General features: G+C 33.7%; 1 protein-coding gene across 7 annotated transcripts in view; it reads right to left on the reverse strand.

Annotated features, from left to right (window-relative positions):
• LOC149552163 (Zincin-like metalloproteases family protein) overlaps positions 1-17,086 on the reverse strand; it is a 273,149-nt gene extending 256,063 nt beyond the window's left edge. For 3 of the 7 annotated variants that reach the window (XM_089787649.1, XM_089787643.1, XM_089787644.1), the window contains exon 1: positions 16,806-17,081. In XM_089787649.1, the coding sequence (XP_089643775.1) occupies positions 16,806-16,944 (139 nt within the window). In that variant the 5' untranslated portion in view covers positions 16,945-17,081. Of the gene's footprint in view, positions 1-16,805 lie in introns of all 7 variants that reach the window. The other 4 variants (XM_089787648.1, XM_089787647.1, XM_089787642.1 and 1 more) reach the window with 3 other exon arrangements.
• Between the last annotated feature and the right edge of the window lie 6,552 nt (positions 17,087-23,638).

The following is a 23,638-nucleotide window of genomic DNA, read 5'->3' on the forward strand; positions in this document are numbered from 1 at the left end:
CAAAAACTCCTCCCTCGCTTCTTCCACCAAATCAAGCCATTGTCGAGTCTCCTTCAACAATCCTTTCGTGCTCTTGTTTCCGTCGGGAATCTTCTGAAATCTCCTTCGACGCTCTATCTGCTTAGCCAAAATTAAATTTTCCTGTGCAACACGTATGTCATCTTTTTCCTTCAGCTTACTCTTATCTTTGTTCAACTGATTCGGCATTTAATTCATCTCCGCCTACCTGCGTACCAGGTCCATCGGGCAACGGCGCCAAATGTTTACCGCATAAGTTAATTTAAGAAACGCGCACAGACCAAGAATACGAATATGAACAGCAACCAGCAGAATTCTTATTATTATTCGCATATGCCAAACAGTATATTATGCTTTCATGGTAAGATATATGATTACAATGCTTTCCGAAGGGGTTATAAATACTTTCCGAAGAACTTTCCCAAAGGAGTCCGTCGGCCAAATACATAAACTTTTCCAAAGGGTCCTGTCGGTTGATACACAATTTCTTTTCCGAAAGGACCCGTCGACCGATACACAATTTCTACCAACGACACATCATTCATGGATCTAGCATTGGGCGACAGTCGGGCGCTGAGGGCGAAAGATTGGCTACATGAGAGTTTAGATATCACAAAATCACGAAATGAAAATAAGTCTGTACCCTCTTTCCAATCTTCATGCAACACCCTCCATTTTGTGCACTATACTACCTCCCTTTGTACTCCTCCCTTTATCCTTTGTACTACCGCCCTCTATACTCCTCCCTCCATCTGTCGTACTACATCCCTCTATACTCCTCCCTCCATCCGTTGTATTATCTCCCACTGTACTCCTCCCTCCATCTATCATACTACCTCCCTCTGTAATCCTCCCTCCATCCATCGTACTACCTCCCTCCATACTCCCTCCATCCGTCGTACTACCTCCTTCTATACTCCTTCATTCATTTGTCGTACTACCTCCCTTCATACTCCTCCCTCCATCTGTTGTACAACCTCCTTCTGTACTCCTCCCTCCATCCATCATACTACCTCCCTTCATACTCCTCCCTCCATCCTCCATATGCCAACACTTTGATACACCAACCTCCCACCTAGAGGGGAACATTACAGTTTGATGACGTTAACCAAAAGGATGGCTCTCCATTTAAACCAGATTTCTTTGAAAAGGGTGTTTATTGATAATTGATACAAAATAAAAGTTGGACAAGGCTGAGCCTAGAGGGTCCTATAGCTTAAAGCATACTCGGTCTAAGTCGGAAGAGCATAATAAAGCCTGTATTGGGTGGATTCAGTTACTTGGCAAGTTGACAGTTACTTGGGAAGTTGACTGTTAACAATGGGTTGCACTCCCTTGTTATTTTAGTTACGAATTGCTCCTTGTGTGGTAAAATTGCATCTTTAAAAGCACTTGTTTTTCATAATGTCAGTCTGCCTTTTCCCTATGGACCCTATTTCTTGTTACCAAGTTTGGGTGGGATAATGGAGTTGATTTTACTTGGAAATTATTTTTTGCCATGTCAATGCTTTGTCTGCTTACCCTAATATCATTTTAACTTGTTCTTGTTAATGAGATTTCATGGATTATCAAATTATCTGGAAGAAGAGAAATGAGGTGGTCTTCTAAGGCAAAAGAAGGTGCCTTATTAAGTTTCACAGGCAATTCACTGTTTAAATATCTTGATGCAAGTCTCCATGATTATGGAAATCCCCAATTTGCAAGAGGGCCTCACTATTGTATACAAAAAAGAGATTGGGAGTGGGCATTTCTTCCTTAAGAAGAGGAACAATTTAAACAGAGAGGAGCTGGCTATCCTAAAGGAGCATATTGATAAGAAAAACATTCAAAAACCTGAGCAGATTGATAAGGAGCTGACTGTTAGACCCATATTGAAACAACTCTGAAGGATGTGGACTCTGATGAAATGGCTGATCTGCCAATTGGGACCTATGATGTTGACCTGCATGAGGTTAGCAGCAATCAAAGATGCTGATAGGAGTAATTCTATACTCGTTATTGTCTGCTTCTAATCCTTTTCTAATATGTATACTCAACGTTTATAAGTTGGATCTTTAATCTGCTAGCAGCCTGGGCTACTTCTAGCTAAGTTTTGATGGAGTTCTAGCTACCCATATTGTAAAAAACTTTGCTGTAGATGATTCCTAAACTAAAAATAAGAATTTCTACTTGCCATACTAATGGCATGATGTTTTCATATGTATAACAGTTTGCACATGTGCCATTGCAAAGCCAACCAACTGAAAACAACACCTGTACACTCCTCACTCAATTTCTGACAAAACTTGGCAGTCTATTTTCTATAGATTATAAGTTGATCAAACATGATCACAATTGTGTGTAGATATATTGTGGTGGTTAGATTCTCAAATATTGCAGGTGTGATGCCCAGTAACAAAAGGACCTCTAAAGAAGAAACTGCCAAGCTCTTCTACACAAATGTAAAGGTTAATTTTGACATACCAAAAGGTGCAAACCATGTGTCAAACAGAGATAACAGGACCCTTGTTATTTTTTCGTAAGGATCTCTATAGAAGAAACTACCAAACTCTTCTTCACATTTGTAAGGGTTAAATATGTTAGTTAACAGATTGGTCTCTTCAAATTAGTTATTAATTTGACTCATTTTAGCCCACTTCCAAGAAAACAATGCAACCAATAGTTGGAGAAATCGTTATTAAATTAATGACTTTCCTCTGAATTTTAGAGGTAGAGCTCCCTCATTAGATATGCAATGAATTATGTTTCAACATTCGGGGGTGTGCTCTAAACCAGAGAGCAGGAGAGGCAATTAACAAATACCCATCACTATGGCGTATTTGTGCAGATTAAATTGAGACACTAAGAATTAATAAATCGTTAACATTAACTTCCATTCTCAGATGGAAACCAAATACTAATTGCTGATTGTTAATTAAAGCTCTGCTAATGGAAAAGAAACAAATGAAAGAAAAGCACCAGACATAACTCAGTATGCTCGAATTATAAACATCAAATAGCCAATCCAACATTCATATCTCATTGCCCTTTCCTTCCACCATTGATCTCCATTATGCAGAAATTTTTCAAATGTTGAACAACCAAATTCCCAAAATCTGAGACTCACTCGACTGTTTCAGCAGAAGGGGGGATTCTGGAGAATGAAAATTGCTGACCTGCTACAAGAAAAATTCTATCAAAATCTCTTCTTGTAGAACTCTGACTACAGAGAAGAAAAAACCTCTTTCCATTTCTTCGTTTACAATATATAATGCCTTCATAAGGCTATTTGGCTACACTAACCAATTCTTGGAGAATATCATAAATTGATATTCTTCCCTTTCTATCCGATGACCTCTCTGATGTCCTGCATTTTGTCATCACAAAATGTTGGTAACAGCACGAAACTTTTTCAAGCTAGTTTCGCGTTTTTCTAAGCTTAAATTTGATATTCAATTGTTTAATGTTGATCAATTGATTCATTTCAATTCATATATCAAATCGTTTTACTGAAGGCCTTCGTCAAGTCTTTTTCATTTTGCTTTTTGTTGAGCCTTTGCTTGATTTTTGAAGCCTTCACAATCCGTTCTTTGCTTTTGAGTTTGCATTTGTTTGTTTTTAGTCCTTTGGTTTTGCTCACGTCATGTTTTTCGTTTTTCTCTTCGATTCGGTCTAACCTAGAGGTCAATTGAAGTTTTCAATCAAGAGTTGTGCCCATTTTAGTGCCTCAAAAGTGGACATTTTAGGTGCAACAGCATGAATTGAAAATATGATGTTATATTTTCAATTTGACATTCACTTTTTGAAAAATATAACATATATTCACTTTTTGTTATGTTTTTAAGTTACTTTTACTTTAAATTTATAACTTAAAGTGACTATAGTGCACTTTATGTTATAATTTTAAGTTGAGTTACTTTTTAATTTTTCACTTAAAGTAACTATATAACTATATAGTTTCATTTTAATTTTTGGTTTTAAAAATCAAAAGTTTATTTAAATGTTACTTTAAAATGATGTTTATGTATTATATTTCATACTATGATAAATAAATATTATTTATGACCCACTTTGTAACATTTTTATAATTTTAAGTGAATTAAATAACTTAAAGTCTTCATAAGTGTACATTTTATATACAATAACATGTAAAATCCATCAAAAGTGGACTTTTTACATGTCACTGAATATAAAAGTTTACTTTGGTGGACTTTTTTGATGTCACTACATCAAAAGTTCATCATACGTGGACCTTTTTGATGCTATGATGAAAAGTGAAGTTTTTATGTCTAAACATCTAAAAGGTGAGTTGCATTTTAAAACATGCTATGCACCCAAAAAGGTTTGATTTTAACTTGTTGCATATTTTAAAACATGTTATGCACCCCAAAAGCTCCGATTTTGATCAAAAGCATGTTTTAAAATGTGTTGTGACCTCCAAAAAGTTTGATTTTGAAGGAATGCATGCATTTGCTCCCCAAGAACCCGATTTTGCTCATTGTGAGAGATTTACTTGGTGGCTTTGCATGAAATATTCCCCATTGAAGGCGTTTTTACTTGGCAATAAGTTTCTTTGCATCAAGAATGGATTTAACATGCTGAAAATTGTTTTTGAGAGCTCAATCCTAGGGCACGTTTTTTAAGAAAACTGCAAATACCTCCATTTTTTATCAACGTTTTTGCATGAAGATGAATCGATTTGGTCTTATTCGATGATAACATTGCATATTGGTTAACATTTTGGTGTTTGAACACCAAATCGATTTACTTGAGCTCCTTGGTGAAACATTTTTTTCACCAATAACGTCTCATGAGTTTACATTTGCAAACACGTTGAATCTTGGAGTGTTTTTAGGGCACGTTTTGACATCTTCTAACAAGAATTCCTTTTTTGCTGCCCTCTCCCATTCGAATTTGCAAAGTTGGAAAAAGTCTTACCATTTTTGGAGAATTTTTCAACATTGGAGCATCTTTTTCCTTCATTTTTGGCACTTAATCTTCATGTAAGTGGACTTCTTTTTCCTTGCTATTTAATTCATGCTTATCTTGTTGATTTTATGCATGAAATTACTTGATGGGTGCCATTTGTGAGAATCTTTGCCATGGAAAGTGCATTTTTCTTTTAAATATGAAGTTCTTATTCATTTTCATGTTTTTGGTTCTTTTCCAAGTCCCAATTTCGAATTTGAGTTTTGAAGTGCATTGCATCTTGGCATGTTTGAGTTATTTTTCGAAGGTACGTTGTTTCTTTTGTGTTTTGTGTTTTGTGCTTATTTGTCAATTTGCTCCACTTGGAGAAATTGTAAGTTCTTTCCCAAGAACTTGTTTTTGCTTCATTAAATGCGAAAGCATCGTCATCTTCCACATTCCATTTCCATGTCACAACACTTCATCTCTCACTCAACGAAATGCAATTACATGTTTTTCATCCCATTCGCCATCCGCATATGCATGTAATCCCATTTTCCACTTCCATTTTCACCCATCTCACTTTTCGCTTCCATTCGCACAACACGATTACCCAAAATGTCTTACATGTAATTGCATCCAAAAGGTCCAAATTTGATTAAAAGCCACATTTTGAAAAGTCAAAAAAGACATCATTCTTGCCTCCCATGTACTTTGACTTCTCCTTTTCCCCAAAAGTGACTATAAAACTCATTATCTTACTTTCATTTTCCATTTTCATCTCTTCATATGCATTTGCACTTACATGAGTAAATATGTGTTCCCACATCTCTCCATGCTTTCCATCTTGACCTTCATTCGCACATACATGTGAAGTGTATCCTTCACTCGCGTTTGCATCTCATTTCACCCTCTACCTCCTATTACGTGTTGCATTTACATGTACTCATTTTTCATAGAATAATGCCTTGAAAACACTAAGTCACTTTTGAAATCAACAATTTGCATTTGCACGCATTCCCATGTGTTTCACCTTCACACATTCTCATTCCATTCCATTTCGTTTCATCTTCCATTTTCTCACTTTCATGTCATTCCATTCCATTTCATTTCGTTTTTTGTTCCATTGCATATGCATATGCTTTCTCTTTGAAGTCACTTTGTCAGATTTGTGAAGTCTCCAATCCATTTTCGAATCTTCACTGCTGATCTGAAATTCACTTGTATGGAGATTCCTTTTGATGATGCACTTATGTTTTGGAATTTTTGTGTTGCAGCCCAAGCACAAGATATGTCCTCGCCATCCAAATCCAAAGCCAAAATAAAATATTAATATGATAAGGAATTGGCTCATGCAGCTCCTTCAATCATATCTATTTTCGATAACATGTTGGACACGGAGTTGGTCATGTGGACATGGCTGATTTTCTACAAAGAATTGAAGCTCTGACTAGTCATGAAATGAAGCGCATTAGGAAAAGCAACATTCACTTGGTATCTACGTTTCTTATGGCGGCTATAGAACCTAACTTCATTTATGGATGTGCACGGTGGTTTACTCCCAAGATGAAGACTATCAAAGATGCTGACGGCAAAGTTATCATTAACCTTGATCCTGAGATTATATAATGAATCTTCAAAGTTCCGCATAAATCAGAATGTGCTGATTTGACTAAAAGATCATCATTGGCCTGTAGGAATGAGCAAAAGGGTAATTATCAAAAGTATGTCAACCTTTATAGGTTAGACAATAAAAGAAGCAATTTTTCCAAATGGCCAAAGACTATTCATCAGTCAAATTTCAAACAAAAGTACAAAGATCTCATCATCCTTCTCAGCAGGATTCGTGGCCTTAAAGATTCTACTGATTTTGAGTCATGGATGTATAAGTTCATGTTTCAAATTATGGAGAATAAAGAATGCATCTTTTGGGGAGAACTTATCAATACTGCACTCTGCCAACTGATATGTAATGTGGGAACATCAGTGCCTTTCTATATGAATTCTTATCTAGTTTACATTGCTGCTGCCATGGGGTCTTTTTCTGATTTTTCTACAAAAGGAAATCGTCTTCAAGTTCCTATTTGGGATTACTATGACCAAATCACTTTGGCAAATAGTAAATTTCACTACAAAAGAGTCCAAGAGGCCTTCTTCGGACACTTTCGGTGCTCGTTCGATAAGCAATTATCTATCAAAAGAGTATTTGATGCAACATGGGATAAGGTAAACCAATACGGCTGTATTTTTCTTCAGTTTTCCACTTTCCCGTACTTGAGAGTTGGATATTTAAAAAGATAGCCGTATATCTTACCTAGGTATGCTACAGATTGAATCATCCTGATGAATCAGCATGCTTCACATGGGCCTGGTTTTGGCATTACCTCAACTAAGCCTTTGGCTATTGGCAATTATTCAATAATTTTTGTGCCTAAAGCAAAGAATATGGAAGCAAAGTTGCAGTTGATTACCTTGAAGAAGTTCAAGGCCAGATTTGATTTTGACTATCGAGAGATGAATTCTCAAATGAAAAAAGCCTACACTCATGTTCATCACATTGAGGACATTTGGATTGATATGAGAACAGAACTTGACATTATGAAGATGGATTACTGCAGATTAACCTTGTAACAAATAATTGATCTTAACATGTTGGAAATCTCTTCAGATTTTCAAGTTGAAAATGATGGCGACATCCTTGATTCGAAGTTTCATCAAGCCGGCTTTGATAAGAAGTGTCATTTCCTATTCAATGGCAACAAAAGGAAGGTACATCTATCATGGACAGATTTCAATCCATCTTAGTAAACACCAACAAATGGTTGAAAAGTAAAGGCCTTAAAAGAGTAAATCCTACGATGGGCCTGGATTGTGGAAGTTTTGGTCCTCCTGGCAAGAAATCACAATTGGAGATTGCACGAAAAAATGGTGCCTCATCTTCTGATGTCAAGAGTTCCCTCAAATTCAAATTGAAGGGTGGAAAAAGAACTAAATCATCTCAAGTTCTTGAGCCAATTCAAGAATCAGTAGCAGAATCAGAAGAAGAATTGGAAACAGAATCTGATAAAGGAGATTCAGATGAAGAAGGGGAAATCATGATCATATCTCCTCCAAAGCCTGCACAAGCCTGTACGCCTTCTATACATGAAGAACCCTTTTTGCATGAGGTTGATGATGATGTGGATTCATTTTCCACTGTTTTCACTCCTTCCATTCCAGTCTTGGAGGTTAATATCATGGCTCTTCCTATTTCTTCTACTGCTCCTCGCATCCCTGCACATGGACAATATGATCACTTAGCATATGTGTTTGAAGATTTTCCGACTCTTACCAGTGGTCAAGTTTCCCAACTTGATACATCTTTGACAGGATTTGAACTTTTCATGACGGAATCTTCTCAACATTTTCCTATGCCTTCAGCAATGTAGATTGAATCTTGCTCAGTCACTACAGATATACAATCTGGATCAATGCCAATGGTCTTCACTGTGTCTGCTTCTGCAAATGAAAGTTTCAGCCTGCCTGCATGGTTGAGTAAAATAACTGCATGGTTGAGTAAAATAACAAAGAGAAGGAAAGTAGTTGTTCCTCCTGACAATCTTCCTATTAAGAAGACTAAATCCAAATCTTTGAAAGATAAGATTGTTTCCAAAATTTTGGTTGATTCTGATAAAACCAAATTTGTTGAGATTGTTGAGCCCTTGGTAGATAAACCTGTTGAGGAACTTACTCGTTCTAACTACAAGTTTACTAAGGTTGAAGTTGGAAAGCAATCACGTTGGGTTGTTTGCAAGATGCTCAAGATGCATTGACAAATGTATCAAAAAGCAATCATGAGCTTTCGAAAAAGAAGAATTGGCTGAAACAGGAGATCTCTCGTTTGAATGAGGTTATCCAGAAACAATCTTCTCAAAGTGTTGTTGTTATGTCTCAAACGTCTAAAAAGAAAAGGTTGATTGAAGCTGCCAAGTCTTAGATACAAGAAACTACTTTTGAAAGGAGTTTGAGCCATCACAAAGACATTTGTAGTTCTTAGATGTGTCAAAGAGATGAACGAAATGGAGCGAAACTTAATTTCTTCTTTGACTCAAGAAGCAAATAACCTAAAAGAAATCCTTGATGATTGGGATGAAATAATAAAATTTGATGTAGATGCTATGGTCTCGTGTGACATTCTTCCGTCATGTGAAATGTTCTTCAGATTTTAAGTACTCATTGGTTACAAGGAGGAGACATTGAGGAAGCTGATCACAAAGTTGCAAGTGGCCTTTGAAGATTGTCAAGCAGTTGAAACAAGTGTTACTTGTGATTTGGAACAGATGGGATGCCGTGTTACTGATGATTTTGGTGATCCTATGGCAGCAGAGAGAGTGAATTCAAAATATACAATCAGGATCAATGCTGATGTAGATTTTGAAGATTTTGGTTCACACACAATGAACAAGTTTGTTTTGTATAAATCTTTAACAAAACACTTGTTAGATACTACAACAACAAGTTCCAAAGTTGTGCAATCAGCATATGAAAATGCAGTGAGAGTTGAAGCCATATTGAAGACTATGGAAATTGCTAATCTTCCCATAGTGTGTGACATCATTGTCAAATTCAAAAAATTGAGAAACAATCTCTAAGATTTTTATATCATTGTCAAATTCAAGGAACTCAGAAACAATCTCTAAGATTGTTGTTTTGTTTTTATTTCATGTTAGTAGTTGTATAGAATGCATTACATGAAAAGGCATAATTACATGTAATGAAAATTACATGTATGTAAAAGGATGTAATGCAAGTTGCATGTAACCCTTTATTTTTTCTGTAATTTGACTAAGTCAAAGTTGGTTGAGTTGCTCCCACTTTTTCTCAACTTCTTTGCCTATATAAAGGAGTGCCCCCTCATTGTAAAACCATCATAAATCTTTATGCAAGAGAGCTCTAGAGAAATTGTGCCAGCAGAACTTTGTTTGTGTAAGCACTATTTTGAGAGAAAGTGAAGACAAAAGAGCATTTGATACTTAACTTTGATTAAGTGAGATTGTTATTTGTGTGAGTTGTAAGCTTTGTCTATAATTCATCTAAGTTATCTTTGATTCATATTATCTTGTGTTATTGGTAATTGTATCTCGTGAATTGAATAGAAGAGAGTTAAGAAGCAATTGAAGCCAGAGCTTTAACCAAGGGCAATTGTGAAAGTGTATAGCTAGAAGCTTTGTCTGTAGCTTATATTTTTTTCTTAATTCGTAAAATAGTTAAGTATTTTTACTTTAAGGAGTCTTTGTGCCCTAATTGTAAAGCTTTTTTCCATATAGAAGTACAACCAAACTTAGAGCCAAACTGGTACATTTTTAGCTAGCCTTTGAGTTAGTAAAAGTTTATCGATATCACTGTTTCCAGCTCTTGATAGAAGTGTAGTTAGAGATTCACCCTACCCATTACTCGCTCTACAAGTAAGTGGATTCTTTCTTGAAAGATAAGAAGAATGGATATTGGTAACACCCATTTTATAAAATCTCTCGACTTCTTGCTTACCTTGAGTTGATCCAAGGAACGGTGAGAAGGGGGAGTCTTCCCTTTAAAGTAGGAGAGAATCTGTCTCACACGCTGTGGCTGGTCATCCTATTTTGCGACTGAATTTTTACCCAAGACTGTCGGTTGCAAAATATCCACCCAACACTCTCCATCTTCATAACAATTCTCTCTCCTTTCGCTTTTACTCCATATACTTGACAACATCTAGAGTTTATAATTTATTGTTTCATTATTTGGAAAATGTTTATAATCAGTCACGGAGAGGTGGCTTTGAAGTAATGATAAGTGTGAAAAATACTCCAAGTGTCATTGAGTCTCTCCCATTGAAATGATCTCTCTATCTTTCCAATACAACAGAGGGTTATGGTGATAGGAGTGTCTTGTATTGGAAAGTTTGGAATTTAATAAGGCAATCCACCGGAACCAGCCACCATGGTCTTGTTGCCTTCACACGGTTGCATAGGTGTAGACACCAAAAAATGGACTGACTTGCAAGTTCAAATTAAACGCACTAGTAATTCTACTATTAATTAATGGTTCTTTAATCATTAATTAATCATCTCATTTCCTCTAAATATCAAATCTTTGCATCATTTAGTCATTCCCTAATTTTAATTAAAGAATTAAGTTTATTAAATTATTTAACCTTTAATTAATTGATCATTATCAGTTAATTGAATTCAATTTCCCATGGGCAAGAGCCTACAACCCATCAGTAAATTGTGTGCATCTCATCGGAGAGGTCTTGAGTTCAAATCTGCTCACTATTAACACATAATAATAATTAATCTTAACAATAATAATAAATGAATAATAAATAATCAAGGCTTTGGCCGATTACCTGTCAAAAAAAATCAATTTCCCATAATTTAAATATTAATTATTTATTTAAATTAACTAATTCATTTCTCATCATTAAATTGAATTCTAAATTTAATTTAATTTCATCTTAATTTCTCAATTTTAATTTCAATCAATTTTTGATTAATTTCAACTAATTCCACCTTTCTAATTTAATTGAAATATGAAAAATCAATTTTATGACAAATTATAAATTTTAAAAATTAGAAAATCCTCGTAAACTAAAAAATCATTTTTTTCTGAAAATCCAAAATCAGAAATAATTTCAAAGTTTCTATTTTTAATTTTTGGAAACTTTATCTCTCCAAAAATTGAAAATATCTCAAATTTTATCCTATGTCCTTTTCAATTTAAAATTGGAAACTTTCCAATAATCTTTCCAGTCTCTTTTATCCTCGTCCATTAATCATGATTTTTCCAAATCGATCTCAACTGTTTATGGATTTCCAGAAAATCTATATAAACAACCCTACTATCTCACAATTTCATCACTCACTTTTGCATCGAACCTATGTTAGGTTTCTATCATCTTGTTATCATTTGAAATCATATCTTTTTATCATATTTTGGAGCTCGGAGTCAAGGTGTTGCCCAATTCACAGTTGAGTGCAATCCCTCGTATGAACAAAGAGAAGCAACAAAGACTTGAAGCAATCTCTTGGTTTGCATGTTTGATTATTTGTTTGTTGTCAATTGATTATGATTTCATTTATGTTGTTTGTAGGGTTAAATGAATTTATTAGTTTAGCATATTGATAAATCGGCGCTACCAATAAGTTTCTTGTGTCTCATAGATTTCCCCTACGACAATAGGATCAAAGCCGACTGAAGCTCCAATGTATAATATCTTGCTGGAGTTGGAAACTCTTTCAATATGTATACCAATCATCCACAGACTACCTTTGAAATAGTATTAGACTCAAGAATTCCTTTGGAGTCGATAACCAAAATGACCAAGTCTCTGCCAAGCTTGCATGTTTATGGTCTGTGATTTTTGATTCACTATGCATTTTTACTCATCTAATGATAGCGGGATCATATGGTTTAAATGACCATACAAGCAATTTTGGGAGGCATCAAGCTTGAGATTATTGTGTCATGTATGTAATTGCATTTCTGGCTTAAGGTCACCAATATGCACGATAACACTTCTTGCCAATTTAACTTCATGCTTGTCAGTAGCTTCTATGAATTTGGGCCACCTATTATCATAATTGCAGCTGAAAGTATTAGATGCTTGTCAAATGTTATCATTAGATGGGCATAATATGAAGGAGACCAATCATGTCCTATGGGTGTCATGACCACCTGCACAATCCTTTGACTTGGAGCATTCATCAATCGGAAGGAAGATCACACCCAATAAATAGATTAGATGAGTGATTCACAATAACATTGTTTTAGCATATTCTACCCAACCAGATGGGACTAATATACCATGTTGCCCGATACCAATCTATTTTCTCTGAGTTGACATCACCTGTGTATGACTTGGAATGTGTCTATGCCAAATCGGCTGTCAGCTAAATTCACATTCTACCTCTTCAATATATGATTGTGATAAATGTCGACTCCAAAGGGTATGAGACATTTGATCCATGATGAGTTCCTCTCCAGTATAGTTGAATGGCTATGTTTTCAATCTCCAACGAAACCTTAATCACCATCGTGTTTGCAATCCCACTTTGAACCAAGTTAGGGACATTTTATGTTTTCATGACTCTTAGATCAACGTTCATTTTGATCCGCAATAGTGCTCATACGCTCGCTATTTGATTATTTTCATTTTTGTGTGCCCCATCCGCACACATTCAATGTGGGACTCCATAATCAAGCCTCGAGACTGTTCCTCCATAGTCCTAGTCCACATATTTGACTTCAATTTCATTATCTCTTTCCATCCGAAGCTCCTAGTACGGTTTTTGAATTGGTAAATCGGGCTCCTCATGTCATTGATACCAATGACATTTCGTCAAATGGCTTGAATCGGGCTCCTCATGTCATTGATACCAATGATATTTCGTCAAATGGCTTGTGGCTCTCTCATATGACAGCCACTTATATGCAATCCATGCAAGCCAATCATGGCACTCGATATTTCTGACCCAGAACAAATATTCGATGCAGAGTGAAGTCGCCAAATACATTTGTCTACATGTCAATGAAGCATGTATCTTTCTATTGGATGTTCATATCTTCAAAGTCTTCAACTCTTCATCTACAATTTGGCGCCTTCACTATAAGTGTGACCCCATTATTACTTCGGTTCCAGTACCATATACAATTTATGACTTGGCAATCTTATAGCCATCATATTAAATCGGGGACCCATATACTCGATCGATCATGCCTTCCTTCATTGTAATGTTTTAAGGGTCGATGAGCTTGATGCAACACCTATCTTCCACATTCAGGATATTTTCAAACTTATGGCACTGCACTTCATGGGTAGTTGCCTTCGGTCTGGGAAAGATATGGATCATGTGGTTGCTTTTGAAATTTATTAATATGTTGGCTCCATAATTAATTAATAGGCATTTGCTTCCTTATGACTAATCAGCAAACCCAATAATGAGTCATCTTTTATTTACAGATGACGCTTTCAGTCCTTATCTACCCATTGACTATGCTCATGTGAATGCCCATGAGCTTCATTGGGGTGGTGAGGTATCTTCTGTAGAAGAATATGAAATATGGTAGATGAATACATGAAGATAAAACCCCCCAATTCGACTATGATTCGGTCTATGTCCCCTTGTTCATGGACGTTCTGTGAACATGGTATTCGCTGTGGATATTAATGAGAATGGTTCCCTTCATATGTCATAACACTGCTGTTTAATGGACTGGACCCAGAGTCATATGCATCCAATTGATCCCCTTCACAAACTCTCCATTTATAAACTAACTCTTTAGTCATTTCCTATGTAGGACATACTTGTCACCTGATGCTTTTGAACTGTTTAAACCTGGGACTGTATTTTGTTTGCTGATGAATTCATTCTTTGAAATTTGAAACTGTTCTGATCATTCTCTCAAATGTTGCCTTTTCACAAAGCTTTACAAAATGTTGTTAGCCAAAACTAGTGTAATATGCTGCAAGATAATGAGGGGATTTCCTCATGGGGCTGGATTCTAAAAGTTTAAAAGTTGGGTTTCAGAGGCACACCAACGAAATATCATGCAGCAAGGTGCAACCATTGTGTCAAATAGGGATAACATGGTCCTCAATACTTTTTGGTCCATTGTATGGTCCATGAATGGACATAAAACTAACAAAGTCCACAGCATTCTATCCACTAACTGACAGATAAACTGACAATGCAAACAAAATGATCATACACATTCTTTGGGCATACCACATGAAGCATCCTCGCACATGGAATAAGAGATTTCTAGATGTCCAACACAGCTACAATTGAGCTCTTTGTGGTGTCCTTGGTTCCACAGGACACAACCCATTTCATATTTGCTTTAAGTTCCAATCATTGGCATTCGTTGATGTAGCATTGTCTATCATTTTGGAAGAGACATCACCCCAAAGAAGCAAGTGCATAAAGCAACAAATTTGTTGAATAGATTAATCATACCCAGCAAATAGGTTCACAAGATATTGCAGCAAAGCAATGAGGAATACAAGCAACAATGAGATGAGCATTATGTCCAACATCAGTTTGTAGTGGGAGACAAAGTCCACTTGCACCTTCAGGAAGAGAAGCTTCAAGGCTGAACCAAGAAGCTAGGACCCTTGCAATGTGGACCATTCGCCATTACCAAGAAGATGAGTGATAATGCATTTGACTTGATGCCTCCCTGTTTCAGGTTGCATCCAATATTAAATGCAGAATTGTGTCAGCCATATATTCCACCACTATGAGACACATTTGCAGAATATAGAATTGAACCCTGAACCCTGGACCCTGACAATAATTGACACATGGGTCAAAGAGATGAAGAATCAACAATTCTTACTATTTCTGTTGGTGAAAGCAGTGCAATTCTGCATTAGAGCAATCAATTCCACAGGAACTAGATTTCGCATAAGCTCTCTCGTCTAATACAGAAACTAGAAGTCATGCGGTCCATTGCTTTTCAAGCAGGGATGAATCATCTAAAGAACATTGAGTCATCATAATCATAATCATAAGCAGAGCTATTGACCATATATATGGATATAGGAAAAGAATTTAATTATAACAAATAAGCCTTTACAATTTCCTACTAAGTGTGTTCTTTGCCTTTTCCAATTGAGAAGGACACGAATTACAATGAAGAGTGGTTACCTCATTTTTCACCTAGAAGCCTAATTTGTTGTTTTTATCAAGTTTCCTGGCTTTCCTCGAATGTTATATAATAGCTGAAATTGATGTATGTAAGCTTTAAAAAAGGTAAATCTCTCTCCACAGAGTTTGCCCATTTGGAATATGCTCTCAACTCAAATAAAGTTCTATGCCAGTTTTGCTATTTAGTAAAATACTAGTTCTCTCTTATTGAATGGTTATTCAATCACTTCTTATAATACATACAACTTGTCAACTAATGTATTGTCCCCAAATTAACCACCTTAGATTCTTTATAAAAATCAAATATTCAAATGCCTTATCACGATACAGCGAAGCAATTGATTGGTCATTGAAGCTTAGCCAATTACCAGCAAATAACATAGATCGTGTAATTCACCTTATGAATACAGTGTCATTAAAGAAATCATCTATTCTGATCATTTTATTCAGTGCAGCTTATGGTCCTAGCTATGTGAAGATATAAAATAATTATAAGTAGGGATAATTAGATACATAACAGCAATGTGACATGATTTTACTATAAAAAGCGAAAAAATCGTCGAAAATGGTCTATATAGGAAAGAAGATTAAGAAAACGGCGGCTATAAGCAAGACTTGAACAATACCCAAAGGTCAAAACAACAAGTGATGTGTAAATTAAGGGATATAATCGTGCAGTTAAACGCACAAAAGCCCCGGGATGAAAAAGATGAATAATCACATGGAATGTATTGCGCGTATCATTCTATATATCCTACTTCCACGAGAAACTATGATTTGCATCCTATATCAATCAAATTGGATTTTTAGACCGTTTCCTGAAACACTTTCCCTGTCCATTTATCGGCTCAGAGGACTTGCTCTCAGCTGATGTGTTTCTTTAGAATTTTCCCAGGCTCTAGTGCAACAGAGAGGACTCGACTGGTTTGTAATTCAAAATTTTAAAAGAATTGCACCTTCAATAACTACTCTAACCCAGAGCTCACATTAACAAGGGATATAAAAAACGCAGCTTGCAGAAAATGCACGTCCATATAACTGAAACAAAACGTTTTGAGCACAGACATATGCCTGAAACTAATATTTTAGAATCACCTAGGCTGAAATGTTGAAGGATGTAGATGAGAGGATCGTACATGTTTCAATCCATGATCGAGTCGGTAAGTTTTTTTATCAGTTTCTGCGACCAAAAGTAAAAACAGTAATTATATAAGCCAATAAGAAACGGACCTTTAGAGCGACGCCTGAGTAAAGAAAGAAAGGCTCTGCCGGCAATGACAGCAATGGCAGCTGCTCCAACCACTGCAACTGCTACAACACTCTGCGTCTTCATTTTCTTTTCGTCATTTCTCTTGGCCTTGACCTCCATTTCGCGAGGATTTTTTAATTACAGAGGAGAGGAATGGAAATCGATACCTGTGAGGATTTAGGATTTTCGCTGTAAAATCGCTCTTCCGTCTTTTTCAATTGAATATTTTAGCGCTATAACTTCGCTTTTAGTTTTGTGGTTTACTGAGACGTTGACACGTTGAATGCTTTCTTATATACCTATAGGTGAAAATTGTACTTCAGGGTTTTTATTTTTTGACTTTTCTATCTATTTGGGCAGAATTTTCTTTTTATAAGTATGATAAATTATGTTATAATTATATTTTTTTTATAATTTCATTCTTAATATTATTATACGTTTAAAGTGTGATAAATTTGAAGTATGATAAGTTACTTTATAAGTATAATTTCATTCCTAATACTATTAGTTTAATTTTTGTGTTTTACTTTAATGGTGAAAATAGTATTTCTAAACTCTTTTTATTTATGTTTTGTATCTATTTGGACATAAGTACTTTTTAAGAATGATAAATCATTTTATAAATATATTTTTGCATAATTCATTCTTAATACTATTGGTTTAATTTATAATATTAACATCTTATATTAATTATGTGAGTGTATCTTATATTAACAAGTGCCACATAGTGGCTTGTATTTGCCATCGAGTTATAATAGTTTAATTAGATACAGTAATACATTAAACCTAATAATTAATAATTATAAGACAACCAATTTATTGATTGGTAATCATAATGTATAATATAGTTTAATTATAGTTTTAATATTTTCATAATATTTGAGATGTTAAAAAATCTTATATTCAATTTATAATTTTCAAAATTAATCATAATATTTTTATAAATTGTTAGCATTTAAAGTATTAATATTTTGAAAATGTATTAAAATATGTTTGATCTATTTCATATTTTTATATATTCTTGCCGAAAATATCGCCTCATAATATGGGTATGCTTCTAGAAATCCGCCCTATAAGACCCAAAGGTATGAGCCAATAAAATTGAAGTAAAATAATTTTAGGGATTTTAGAAATTAAAAATCTCTCATATATACATTAGAAAAATCAAAAAAGGAACTTCAAAATAAAAATACTGATTGAAATAAATAAAATTAATCACAATTTATGAAGAACTGATTGCAATAGTATATTAAAGATAATTGCCTACACCAAATACAATAATATGAGTGTATCTTTTAAATAATTAATTTTTTATATATTTGATCTTTTATTATAAATATTATGTTTTCTTTAAATTCTTAATTTTATAATTTGTATAAATAATTTTTCTCTATTTTAATTAGATTGTAGTTTTGTAAAATATTATATTTTAAAAACTATATTTTAACCTCTGTCACTCATATTCTTAATAGAAAGTATATATTTATCTTATTATTGAATTCAATTTTTATATTTGAATGAATTAGAATATATTCATTTTTTTATAAAATTTAAAAATTTAAAACAATGTTTAAGTTGATATTTATATTGTGGAAATTTCATTCATCCGCTACTAATATCAATTTTATTAAGTAATTCTTTTTTTCTTTATTTAAAACTGAAGTGAACACATTATTTTTTTAATACTATATTCTCATTATAGTTAATATTATATTGACTATTTATTAATAAACTAAAAGACAACTACTATAATAAAGATAATTGAAAAATATTATATCATAAAACAATAAAATCATTATTCTAATATATAATTAAATTTACTATTAAAATTAAAAATAATACTACTTAGGCAAGTACTAAGTCACTAAGTGGCACTCATTATAATTTTAAATCTTAAATTCTTAAAATTCAATTGTATGCATTTTGATCTTTCTACTATTCGTGATGAATCAAATTAATAGATTTAAAAATTATTTGTAGCATGTGGCTGGTGTTTCCTTATTTGAATGTGACAAGCTAAAAGTTAAATCAGACGGTGGGCAATCCTACTGACCGAATGACTATCATTGAGGTGATTTGAAACGTTGATTGCTTATCACTTTTCACTATTTGTATTTGAAAACATATAGTGATTTATTTTGAGATCATTAAGGAATATTTAAATGTGAAAAGAATATCTAGGTCAAGGAGAATAGATGAGGATTTATTATGTATTATTTGCTTGATTTATTATGTATTATTTGCTTGTAACATCATCTTATGTCTATTGTAAGCTTATATGTTATTTTCAAACCTTTCTTTGAGAAAATCAATCCAAATATGGATTTCACTAAGGAGCACATAATCATTGCCAAAAAAAAAACAATTAATTAAGGCATTCCTAAACACTATTGTGGTAGGCACAAGGTCATGAGGTCCAATCTCCCCCTTAGCCAACATGGTACCAAAGGACATGACACACTAGCATCATTGATCACACTAAAAAATTTACCATGAATAGGTGAACTATAGTGAGACATAATGAGTATGTGTCAGCATAAGCTAGTAATTTTTGTAAGTACCAATTCTAGTTGTGTAGAAAATTAATTCTAAATATCTTGATCTACACTTTCCCACCTTTGAAATTGAAATAAGTAGAACAATTTAATTATGTAATTGATCAAGCATTTAATTTCAAATTTTGTTGTCTCATCCTAACTCATTCATCGAGATAAACTCTATTTAATTTCTTTAATTAATTAATTAACTTATTTTATTTTATGTAAGTGTATTATCATAAATTGTAAGCACCTTTCATGATCGTTTAGCACCCACCTTAGTGAGTTTTTGCCTTAACATGCATAATAGTACTTCATGTGGTACTCAATCTGCATGTCAATTGAAATATGGGTTTTATGTTATTATAATTTTATTGAAAACTGAGGTAAGCCCTTATTTCTAAGTGTGATCCTCACTTATGTCTCCAATCTAATAATCTATTTGATCACATAGGCCTTATGTCATCATTTGTGGTCTATGTACCATGTCATAATCCCAAGATTGATTGTGCTTTGTAATCCAACAAGGCCCAAGGTTTAAATTTGAGTTGTGATTGGTGGGTATAAAAGGCCTATTTTAAACCTTGAGTTTTGGGATAATATTTGAATCGCAAACCCATTTTGGTAAATTAGTGAGGTATTTGAATTTGTTGTCAACTCTTTGAAGTGTTAACCCTCAAAATGGTGTAAGATATAAATAAGCAACCTATCTCTCCTCATTTTGACATCATGCATCTATTATCCACTATCAGGCACAAGCATTCTAGATAAAGATTTCAAGATTTTTTTTGCATCATTCTCAAGCAATATTTCAAGAATTCACAATATTTTCAAGGCAATCTTCTCCATAGTTCAAGTTTATTTCCCTCATTGAAGCCCAAGAAAAGGAGTATACCATCAAGAACGAAGATCTACACACATTTAAGCATCCAAATTCATTCAAGCATTCAAATTCATTCAAACATTTTGGAAAACTATAACATACATTGCACAAAGTTTTGTCTTTCATGACTTCCTTTTGATTTTTTTCTTAAATCAAGGCTATTATATCAACATAGTTGGTCACATTAAAAGAAGCATTACATTTCCAAGGCATGATATAATTTATTTTTTAGATCTAACCTATGTTATACGATAAAACACTTTCATTTTTCTTATTTCATTTTCAAGGTTGATTTGATATAGGGGTTTAATTGAGTCAAACCTCTCTATCTAGCCTACTTTCACCTTTTTTGTATGTGGAAATAGGTGGCAAACCTGTCGAGACTTAATTTATAAAGTGTGGGATCGGATGGACTATCCATGCAAGTTTTAGGAAAAATGTATAGGGTATGAAGTGCTCTAGGTGAACCATACCTAGGACAGAAGCCCCATGCATTCTATATCTTCCAAATTAGCCTCAGATATAGACTATGAGTTAGTACTACCATTTGGTTGTTTTAAGTCACTACAAGTCCTTTTCTAATTTTTTTCTATGTATTTTTGCTAAAAAATTGTTGTTTAAACTTATTTTAACCTTCTATATTGCATGACCCTATCATTTCCTTGAAAATCCAACTTACCCCAATTCATTATCAAAATGGGCGTATTGACCTAATTGGGCCATAAGTCCTAGTTGAGCCGATTGGATCTTCCTCCTTCCAATTGTGCATCAAGAAATTTGGAAACTCAATCCACATTGATTCATTTTCCTAATTGTACATTTTGGTGAACCTGGCCCATGGCATTTCCACTTTCTATTTGGTGTTTAGATCTCATTCATTGCATCCTTAAATCTAATTTGGGTAGCTTCCATGGAGTTTATTGAGTTAGATTAGTCTCTCATATCTCATGTTACTACACTCTTGCTTATCTTTATCAACCACATGATATTGTCTTCTTGCATTTCATAGTGTTATATTTCTTCCACAATGTTCTGGTATATTGCATTAAGAGACTTCAAATATTTTCCTTCCTTACAATGCATGTTTCAAGATTTTCATCTATATTTTATATCATTTTCTCATTAAAATTTTAACAAAGTACGTGGAATATAATGATTACATAAGGGTCTTTGTTAATGAACCTAAAGATGACATTACCATTGACCACCTTAATCCTTCTCATATGGTTCTTATTAATTATGAGGATAGAGATCAACCTCCTAACAATACAATATTAATGTGACCTAGATCATCTCCTCAACCCACCTTTATGGATAGTCTTAAAGAAGCTACTTTGTGCACTTCTTTAGATCATCTATAATGTTTTTCTTTTTATCAAAACATTTTTCATAATCTTAATGCTAAGAATTTTCTTGATGATTTATCTCTAGGGACAACATAAGTAGACATGAAGATCTCAATAAACCTTTTTATTCTTCACCATCTTGACAAGAAAGGAATCACAATCTCCCTATAGGAAAACATTACCCTTAATATTCCTCTTTATACCATATAATTCCATAGAACTCAAGCTAAATGTCCTCCCTGCTCATAATTAAAGGATAATTGCTATGTGGATTATGACATTACTACTCAACAAGGTTATAGTGGACAAGGTCCTAGTATTCATACGATAGGTATTAAAGTCCCTATGGATCCTCCTATACAAGTTACTATATTTGGTCTAGGATTTATACCTCGAGCCAACACCTTTCTCTCTTCTTTCATTCCTGTAGTTTCTTTTTTATCAAAACAAAAACCTTCTCTATACATTTTTTTACCAACATCGTCTGTTGTTACACCTCATTTTGATGATTGTTTGGCTTTGGCTAAAATAATATTTTCAATAGTTTTATGAGCCAAATATTGGATAGACTCAACAAATTCGTATGTTTATTAATAAATTAAAAAAAAATTGTAAGAGAAATATCAAAGATGCCTATCCCCATCTCTTATCTCTTGGTTCCTTATTGAGATGGGACATTATATATATATATATATATATATATATATATATATATATATATATATATATATATATATATATATATATAATATTATTGGCCTTTGGACCTCTTATCGATTAAATAATAATAATAATATTTTCAAGACTTAAATGTAATACTAAGATTTATTTCCATTTTATACATTTTTCAAGGAATCAAATACCTTGTAATGGTGATTTTCTACATATGTTTCATCATAGCATTAAACATTCTCTTCTATTTTTATAAAATTCATATAGTTTCTTCAAGACCTAATAGATAGATCTCTTATTTTTGTAACAATGGATCTTATGTTTGTTCCTGATATCAAAAACATACCTTAACATTTCTCTTTCCTATTATGTCACTTTTTATCATACTTGATCTTAGCAAATTACTTTAGTAGGGGATTTTTATTGTGCATGATGTTTACTGTGAACCACATAAGAGGTCCTTTCTGTTATATTTTGGCTTGGGGGACAATGTCCCTTATATTTTTCATTTCTCCTTCCTAAGGATCCTTTGTCTCTGTGTTAGTTCAATCTATTATATTATGATGTCCATCTATGCATGAATTTGTTTCTTAAGGATCTTTCTATTTAGGGGATTGATATCCTTTTGTATAGCCTCTTTCTTGTGTTGAAGTGTGTATCACTTGTGATGGATTTTTTCATTGAGTTTATATAATGTAAAATCATTTCTCTTTCTCCTTTACAGGACCCATTCTTCTCTTTTTGGGATTGCATCTTTTTGAGTAGTACATCTTTGCAGCATGAGAATCTTTGTCTCACAAAAGGCATTTTCATCTTTGTTAACAATATTTTTCATGTGCCAAAGGCCATGTCTATTGTAAATTATCTTCGACTTAGGAAGCATATGTTGTTTCTCTTTCTTTTCCAAAAAAAAAAATTCTTCATTTGTTTACTTATTTCTTTTATAACATGTTATCCTTTCTTGCATGATTTTGTTTGTTTTATGTAAGGATCTTCTCTTTTTTAAGAGATGAGTGTCCCTATTCACGACCTTATCCTTGCTTGAAAGTGTATGGCTATGAAAGTTGTCACTCGACATTTACAATGTATTATATATTCCTATAACTTGACCCTTTGGGGAGCAAAGTTTTATTTACCAATCTCCATTTTCCTTCTCTTATTAAGGATCCACTTTCCTTGGCGTTTTGATTTTTTTATCACATGACAATGCTTTCCTATTGTAATATAAAATATTGGATGCACGAGGAATTGGGGATGTTATTTAACCTTTTATGTCTGCCAAGAAAAGAGAAAGAGGGACCTTTAAGCATAACCTTCAAGATAACCCAAAATAGATTATCACAACCCATAATGGATGTATGGGTGTTAATTCTAAA

This window comes from Cupressus sempervirens, chromosome 6 (assembly GCF_028749045.1).
Source record: "Cupressus sempervirens isolate cs-2001-9-10 chromosome 6, ASM2874904v1, whole genome shotgun sequence".
In the NCBI taxonomy this organism is placed as follows: domain Eukaryota; kingdom Viridiplantae; phylum Streptophyta; class Pinopsida; order Cupressales; family Cupressaceae; genus Cupressus; species Cupressus sempervirens.